This window comes from Bison bison, unplaced genomic scaffold (assembly GCF_000754665.1).
Source record: "Bison bison bison isolate TAMUID 2011002044 unplaced genomic scaffold, Bison_UMD1.0 scf7180017864340, whole genome shotgun sequence".
Taxonomy (NCBI): domain Eukaryota; kingdom Metazoa; phylum Chordata; class Mammalia; order Artiodactyla; family Bovidae; genus Bison; species Bison bison.
In genome coordinates, this window is record NW_011494912.1 from 3,774,755 (window position 1) to 3,783,584 (window position 8,830).

At 45.9% G+C, this 8,830-nt stretch overlaps 1 protein-coding gene across 6 annotated transcripts in view; it reads right to left on the reverse strand.

Moving 5' to 3' along the window:
- Positions 1–3,318: 3,318 nt before the first annotated feature.
- The window catches only part of GTF2I (general transcription factor IIi), a 79,321-nt gene continuing 73,809 nt past the window's right edge, over positions 3,319–8,830 (reverse strand). For all 6 annotated transcript variants that reach the window (XM_010854274.1, XM_010854276.1, XM_010854278.1 and 3 more), the window contains 5 exons: positions 8,288–8,316; positions 6,556–6,597; positions 5,741–5,782; positions 5,196–5,271; positions 3,319–4,473 (listed from right to left, as the gene is read on the reverse strand). In XM_010854274.1, coding sequence (XP_010852576.1) covers positions 5,213–5,271; positions 5,741–5,782; positions 6,556–6,597; positions 8,288–8,316 — 172 coding nt within the window. In that variant the 3' untranslated portion in view covers positions 3,319–4,473; positions 5,196–5,212. The remainder of the gene's footprint in view (positions 4,474–5,195; positions 5,272–5,740; positions 5,783–6,555; positions 6,598–8,287; positions 8,317–8,830) is intronic.

Below are 8,830 nucleotides of genomic sequence, written 5' to 3' on the forward strand. Positions count from 1 at the left end.
GGTGTCTGGCGGTGGCCGGCTTGCATCAGGCACCGGGGGCAGCGAAGCCACTCCCCTCGATGGAAAGCTCCTCTCTTGCTGGCCAACACTTGCTATGGCTTTTTGACCTACGCCACAGGGTGGGTGCCTGCTCTGACGTAGCCTTTCTGCAAACCTGCACCTGCTGACTTTCATTACGGATTTTTCCTTGAGGTTCTAGACTGGTCGTTATAAAGGAGAGGACAGTTTGTCTAAATCACAGATGATGCAAATCTATAGATTCTTTTGGGATTTATCTGAAATCTTCCCTAGAGCCTTGGAGGTGGCTGTCTCTCTTGCTGCCTCTGGTTGGGGTTGAGTGGGGACAGTTCTCACTCGGTCCCCCCAGGCACTGACCAGCACATGGTCTTCGGTAAGGATCACAATCGCTTTCCAGGTGAGGAACAATGGGCATCAGCAGGCACCTGAGATCTTGCGGGAAGCCAATGCTACAGAAGGCCCACCAGCCACCTACTCTGGCTTGAGAAACCTGGCAGGAAACACTATTACACATAATGGGTGTTGTATCATAGCATGTTTTCAGTGTTACCTTTCCTGACAACTTCCTCAAAATAAAACCACAAGGGAAGCGGGGTTGAAGGGTGGGATGGGGCAGGAGGGAGCTGACACGCAAAATCTTTGATCGGAGTTCGGAGCTGGGAAGACAAGCAGCTTTGCTGTTTTTCACTCAGTTCACAGGGATTTGAAGCCAGGGCGCTGCAGCAGCCAGGCTTACCCCCTGATGTGTCAACCGGCCACCATAACCTGAGGGACTTGGGACTTCAACAACCTGCTTTCATTATCTGCCCTTTCAGCCAAAGCTGGCAGTCACGAGGTGAAGTTAGCCACCCCTCAATACACGCGGGAGTAAAAGAACCCAAACTGCAGGGGCTGGAGAGCAGCTCCATGGGGGTGTCTGGTTAGACCTGCACAGCCCCACCTGTGCTCATCCAACTGGACTCAGGGCTGGGCAGAACCGGGATCCAAGCAGAACAAGGGGCCAGAGGTCACCTCAGTTCCCCACACCCTGTCCCCTTGTCTGTATCACAGGGAAACAGGCATCCGTGGAGAACACTTCTTTCAAAATACACACACTTGGCTTCTTCCACTTAGGAAGGAAGGTGTCCAGAGGTGCGCTGTGGTGTGTGACAATTACGGTTCACTAATGGTTAAACCAACCACAGCTTGAACTTATTCAGAATGGGGCTTGAGGTCTGGACACTGGAAAGGTCTGGTCTCTCAATCTTCCTTTCCAATGGACCTTTTTGGTCCCTGGTGGGGAGAAAAAAAAAAAATGGTAGAAATGTTGCTGGAAGCATGCTCAGAGAGATGACCTACTTCCAAGTAGGACTGGCTGCCTGCTGTAGTAGACAGCTCTGTCCTGGGCACACTGGGCACTCTGCAGTCCATGCCGGGCACACCGGAGCCCAGTCCACGCTGCAATCTCAGAGGTAAGATTGTGGCCATGGCTGGATTCTTGGTCTACCTCTTCTCTCAAGTCCCAAGGTGACCTGGGCACACGATACGAATGCACTTCAGGTATCACAGACGATTTAGACCAATGAAACAAGAAAACGTCTTAGGATGTGCTAACTGCTCAACAGGGAAAGCTTACGTGCACTGCACAGTCCGAGTGGTGGGTAAATGTGAAGATTTCTCTTGGAGGTGCCAGCGGCCCCACCTGCAGAGGCTCTGCTGCCCGCCCCAGGGCAGAAGCTGACCCAGAAACAGAGCTCAGCTCTCCCTGCCACCCAAGGCCCAGAGCTGGGCAAGAGGCTGTAAGCAGTTGGCCCAATTTCACCATCAGGGTCTAACTGATAACGATCCTGCAATGGTACATGCTTCTTTGGTTTTACTGTTGGAAATTTACTCAAGATCACAGCTATCCAGAAGCATGGCTTGGAGCTGGTCACAAAGCCTATGTCCCTGGTCATTCTGCTATATTTCCTAATAAAATAATGTTGAACCATCAGCCATCACAGGATCAGGATATTGTTTCAGAAACACAGGGTGCATTAGAATTACTGATGGGACCTATGTGAACTGTAGCTTGTGTTTCAGTCTGGTCCTCCAGGAAAGACCTTGGTGGGAGAGTTTTACACCCCTCACCCTCTGAAGAATCACGCTCTTTTGTCAACTGTCTCATTTATGAAGGCAAAACATATTTGCTAACACGTGCAGCGGAAAGCTTGCTCCTTAGACAGTTCCTGGGCTCCACATGTGCAAGGCAGGGTGACCCCAGACATTTTAAAACAAGCCTGTGGTGCTGAAACTAGGGCTCATCTGACCACTGCAGTTAAGAAGGCAATTTGCTAAGGCAGTCACCTTGCCAGGAGAGGCTGTACTGACAGACCCCCAACTGTGGGTAAGCAGAGTAAACAGGGGTGTGTGAAAACCTCTGGGAGACACAGTGAGTTAATAAAACGACTTCTTCCACCTCCATGCTCTTCTGCTCACAGACACAGCTTCAACTGAGATTCAATATTTCTTAAAAGAACCTATAAGCTGTTCAGAGGCAGGATGGGACCAGACCGTGTCTTTATACCTAAGTTAGCAGGAGGATGCCACACTGATTCTGAGCTGTAGTCCACAACGCAGAGACTCATACGCTCATTTTTAGCTGTAAAAAACCTAAAAAATCCCCAAACATACGTGTATGCATAGATACAGAATTTTCATACTGGAGATATATATACTTATACTGAGCAGGAAAGTCCATCTCCTTCCAAGTCTGTGCTCCTGCAAAATTTCGGTTGAACGGTTATGTGTACAAGTGTAACTCCTTTTAAAAAGCAGCCTTTGGAGGACTATGAATTCCCAGGGACTGGGACGGGAAGTGTGGGTGCTGGCAGCCAGACGGGGCACACCTGAAAGGAACCCCAGGGTCTACTAGAGCAGCTGACTCCCCCAGGTGGTCGGCTGCCAAGTTTGTCAACAAATCGGTTTGGCTTTCCCTGAGGTCACACAGGTAAGGGTCACGGAGAGGCAGAAGGTGATGTGGAGAAACAGAAAGGACCTGGAGCCAGAGTTTCATGTGGGAGGGGCTCACACACGGGCTCCATCCTGGGGGGGATTGACCTCAAACATCGCATGCAGTTGGCAGGTCACGGACAAACAGGTGGGGGCTCCAGCCCTAGCACAGACCAGAGGCACAGCGGTCTCAGACTCAGCCCCGCAGGGGTGTCCTGACGAGGCACGGAGCCTCTGGACAGTGGCGACCTGACCTCACCTCACAATCCGCCTACCGCCGAGCCGCCCCAGGTTTCCCGACAGTCATGAAAACACCTTAGAAAGAAATGATTAGTGTGTGAAAGGCATGGATGGATTTTATTTATTACCCTATATCTACAATTTAATTTGAGGTAAAATATAAGCAACACATAAAAATGCCTATTTCTGCTACCATGTAATATAATTCTCCATTGTGAATATTGTGATAAAGCTAATGAAAACTCTATGCCATCACATACTCTAGCTCTTCGTATAGCTGGTATTTTACATCTCTTACTGTTGGTGAAATCTCAACACATGTAAGATTCTCCTACAGATGGCGCAGAATGTCAGAGGGTGCCTGGTCAGCTGATGGATCCCTCGCTGCCCACACTGGGGCCTCAGTGTCACCGGTTCAACCGCAGAGTAAAGAAGGCAACGAAACCCCCCTCTCCAAGTTCTGAGCCGAGCTGGGGTGGTGTTCCACAGAATTCCACACCACGACTGGGCTCACAGCAGTGAGGCTCTAACGTCACTCAGCTCGCCCCAACACTCAGACCTGACCTCAAACTTCTGGTTCGCCATGCATTTTATTTGGATGAAAAGTAAATGTGGATGGAAGAGGGTCTCTGTATTCCATCTATAAGCCACACGCTGAGATTACCGACCTCTTACTGGCTGTTAGCTGGTCCTGATGGTTGTGTTTTCATGATGATAAAAAACATATGAACCATGATAGAGAGCTTAGGAAAAGGTTTAGTCAAATATACAGATACTAACTGTTCACTCAGTCATTAAGGAGAGCCGTGAACAAAAGGGTCATTTAAATGATTTTCTCCAATAGAAAAACTAAAGAGCTGAACTATATCACAGGGGTTTTCTTCACTGCCGAAGCTGAGATGTTCCAGTAGGAGATATCTTCGCTTGATTGGAAAACAAACACCGTCGCTGAAGGCTCTGCTGAACATGTAAAAAATCTGATGAGCTCCACCCCTGTCATTTCCCTGTCGTTTTCCAGCACTGCTGTAAAATCCTTATAATACATTCCCAAGGAAACCAGCCATTCCAAATCTACAGTCACTCTGCTCTTTAATTCAATTCACAGAACTGCTGAAAAAGTAGACATTTCTATCTAAAAGTAGAAAAAAAGGTTTGTATAGAAGGTATTTCTGTTATACAAGTATATTACACAGCCTGGGGCAGTAACAGGTCCAAAAAGCTCTTCTCACCCACTGATACTTTAAGCTAAAACAGGAGAGAAAACAGACAAGCGAGAAAACAGGTTAATCTGATTATAGGAATTTATGATTTTCACTAATATCACAACTTAATTACCATTTCAGTCTAGGGACTGGAGGTACATGGCCCATTCCATGACCAAAAAAGTCTCCGTATAAAAAATCCAGAGGGTCAGCTACAGGTGAGAGATAACTGTACCCTCTAACTATCATGAAAACAGTCAATGCTGGGGCTGAGTGAGGTTCAGCCCGACATGAACACCAAGTCTCACTAACTCCTGGTCTAGGAACGCCCCTCCTGGAAAGGTTTAAGATGTTTAGAATGACTGGATCAGGCCAAATCATACCAAGATACACCATGGATTGTGTAGCTCAGCCAGACTGCAAATACTGTTACAGTGATTAGGGGAGAGTCAGGCTGGTGACACCGACTCACAGGGCATCCAATGGCAAGGACAAGAATTAACCTACAGATCAGAAACAAAACACTTTCCATGGGAGGCAAAGCGCTTTAACATCTCTGCCTGATAGACATGCGTTGATCCAAGGAAACTCTCCGTGCTCGAGCCCGCTAGCTCAGACCACCCAGGATGCTTACACGTGGTCCTCACGTGCCCCGAAGGTGGGCCACCGTTTACGGCTGAAGCAGGGAAAGCACTTCAGCTTACGGATATGCAGGGAGGCTCTCCCAGACACTACATGGTGTCCTGGACACAGAAGCTGATTTACCCTGGGAGGGAAGAGTTCTACCACGTAGGGTCTGGTTCTTGCTTGATTTGGGAGTTTCCATCAGTCTCCTTTATTTCTATCAAGAAAAACAAAAGGGAACCGATTAACTACGCTACGAAGGCAGATCTGCTGGATTATACAGCTACTCATACCAAACTATTCATTACAACTCGATAGGATACTAAAAATGGTAGCAACTAGAGACTCTTCTCTAGCAGCCAACTTCTAAATTTTGTTACTTAGATTTTCAAAGTCACAAACGCCTTATTAATTATGCATGTAAAGGCCCCACACCAGCTGGATCTAGGTTACACAGCCATCATTCAACAATTTCAGAATTCATTAAGAGTCATTTGGGAAGATGGAAGAAAAGAACCTGTAAGTCATCTCTAAATACAATGCTTCTGGGCATAAACGACAAACCCACTTGACCCAGAAACCAAGGAACAAAATCACCACGTGGTTCCAGGTAAAGAGCTTCTAAACCACAGTTAATTCTTTGTCTTTGGCACTTCAGTTTTTGACAACCAGGCTACCCTTTTTACCTTCGGTTGCAGGAACCTCCAACTGGGTTGGCTCAGCTGATTCTGAAGAGAAACACACGAAGACTTCATTAAAATACTGATCAAAAGTCGACTTCGGTTACGTAAAAAGCCTAGAGGGAGGAAGCTCTCTAGACATACACAAAGCTCCCATCTAGGATCAAACAACAGCTACAAATTTGGGGAATTAAAAACACGGTTACTCAACTGGACTGTCAAAAATCTGCTTTCCTGAAACCTGCTATCTTACACAATCAATAACAATCTTAACACAGGTCCAGCAGGAAAGCAGGAGGTTCTCTATGTCTTTTCCCCTCCCTTCTGCGGGATCCCTTTAATGACAGTCTTTCATTGCTTTCAGTGAAACACACAGCAGGCCTAAACAAACACTTGCTTCTAAGGAATCTTTAAAACTACAACACATGCATTTTCAGCCAACAGTCTGGCTTACAGCAACCATTAGAAATGAAGGGCACAAGGCACCAAGTTAAAAGACAACCTTCTCGTCACACAACCACACTCAACACCACTGGTCTCAGTGCCTGAGCTTGAGCTTGACATGGGAAGGCGGAGCCAACGGCATGCGGTCCAGTTCTCAGTGAGGACCTACGTGTGAGCCCACCTAGGCTTTCAGACTAAGGAGTCAAAGGAACCGAGTCTGCATGTGCTCGAGTGTGTGCATACATGTGGACATGTGTGCTGTGGAATTAACGTTCCTTAGAGTTAGGTACACATTAGCACGGGAGGCCACACAATCGATGTGATCTGGTTTACTGCGTAAGCAGGAATATTTCCATGTTTCACCCTGCTTAATTTACCTTGGATCACTGGGCCTTCTGACTCATTCTGATCAACCAACTCTGAAAAGAAAGCAGATTCATTTAAGTAATAATGATACACTGCTGCATTTGAAAAGCATTTTTGCATACATTCTCTACTCTGATGCTCTGACTCTGCTATAAGAGACGCTGTTTTCCTTATGAGAAGGAGGGAAAAAAGATGAAAAGTTGCGGTAGGTCCCATTCAAGTAACTAACTCATAGTAATTACCATAAAATTCTGTAAATTATTACCACACAAGGAAAAGAACAACACTGAACACTTTACACATACAGTAAAGGGGTAAGGAGCCGTAAGATACAATGTCTTTTGAAATTAAAAGTTACATAGAAGAGAGATGAATTGCAATCAAAAAAGTTTTCCAAACAACAAGACAAAACAAAACCCCCACACCTTATCATGGGGTTGGTCATTTAAAGATCTCTGGTATTAATTAAAGCTGAATGCCGAAGATGACTGAAAAATCTACGAAGCAAGATTTCCTTTCATTCATTATTGACATCCCCAGATACTGACACACTTGGCCAAGATAGAGAGTATAATACAACAGAATCTACTGAAAAAGAACTAGTGGGCTTGGGGGAACAAGCAAATAAATACATTTTAGGATAAAATGAAAGTCAAAACTGGGAGGCAGAAGAGACGAGACCAAATCCGTGACGCTACGGGCAAGGCAGCCAAAGAGCATCGACAGCGTGAAGCCCAGCGGGGCAGCGGGGACAGGCACAACAGCCGCGTGACTCAGCTCAGGCGGGGAGCCAACGCCTCCCAGGGCTCAGCTGCGCAGCGGTCCCTGAAAACTCCCGGACACTTTCCCAACAAGTGTAGAACAGAGCGCTCAATGCAGATGGATGTTAGAGAGCTGAGAGGATACCGGCTGGAAAAATGACTAAAATGCTAATGGTGTATCAATTAAGGAAAACTGTCACTTCGGAAAATTTTTAACAAGAAAGGTAATAGAAGAACATAAACTGTATTAGCATAATTGTTTCACACAAAAAAACCCAACAACAACACACACACACAAAACCTGTTTAAAATGACAGGAATATCAGGACTGGAAGAAGACTTACACTTGTTTGTGCAAGATTGTCTGAGAGCCCAGTGACTGCCAGACACAACGCCTCAATATTAACAGAAGCCGCTAAATCGTGTTAGAAGACTTGCTTTTGCTAGCCCGGTAATCAGAAAATAATAGTAACGGTAAAAACAGGAATAAATATAGACTGTGCTTACTGAACACACACTATAGATCAGGAGTCGACAAACCTCATCACAAAGAGGCGATGAGTAAATATTTTAGGCTTTGCAGGTTGCTCTGCTGTAATTTCCGAAGTCTGACATACGCGAATGGGTCCAGCAGCGCTGTGTTACCACTTTCTATTCACACAGTGAGGAGCCCGCCAGTCACTGCGTCAGAGGCTTGACACACAACGTGTCCTTTAAATGCTCTAAAACTGCCCAAATGGGTGCACGTAGCATTACTATTTGATTACACGAGTAAGTAAACAGATTTTCAAAAGCAAGCAACTTGCCCAATATCACGTCCACAAGTGACCGGTGCTTTATACTGAGGGCTAAAACAACGACTGAATGATTACTGCTGGATTACGTCTGTAAGTGTACACGCAGACCTGCATAAGCCCACCCATCCCCGTTTCTCAAATCCCAGAAGAGAAAAAAAAAAAAAAAGACATCCAGAAATACTCACGGTTATTAATCACAAGTCCTGGAAATGGTCTAAAGAGAGAAACAGATGGTACAAGTGTTTTTTTTACTCTATGAGAATTTACATGTATATTTTTATTCAACTAACATTTAGCCCATGTTACTTATGTGCTAAAAACACAAAAGCTGTCCACTATCATTTAATCTTCTACTTTTAAACCTACAGACAGATAAGTAACGATTAGGGCACATTATTAGAAAATGCTACACCAAAGATAGCGGGGGGCGGGGGGGGGCGAATAGGAACAACGAAAAGGGAAAGAGAGTAATTTTAGTAAAATGAGAAAAGGCTTTGGGAAAGTAACATATTAGCTATTTCTGAGTGTCGGTCCTAAGCAGACAGTGGGAGTTGGACAATGAATGGGTATATTTAACCACAGCTAAGTTCTGGGGAGGTGGAAGAGTGAAGGGGAAGGAGAGGGAGGGACGAACAGGCAGAGTAGCATGGAGACATACACACGACCACGTGTGAGCTAGACAACAAGTGGGAATTTGATGACTCAGGGAACTCAGGGGCTCCGTGACA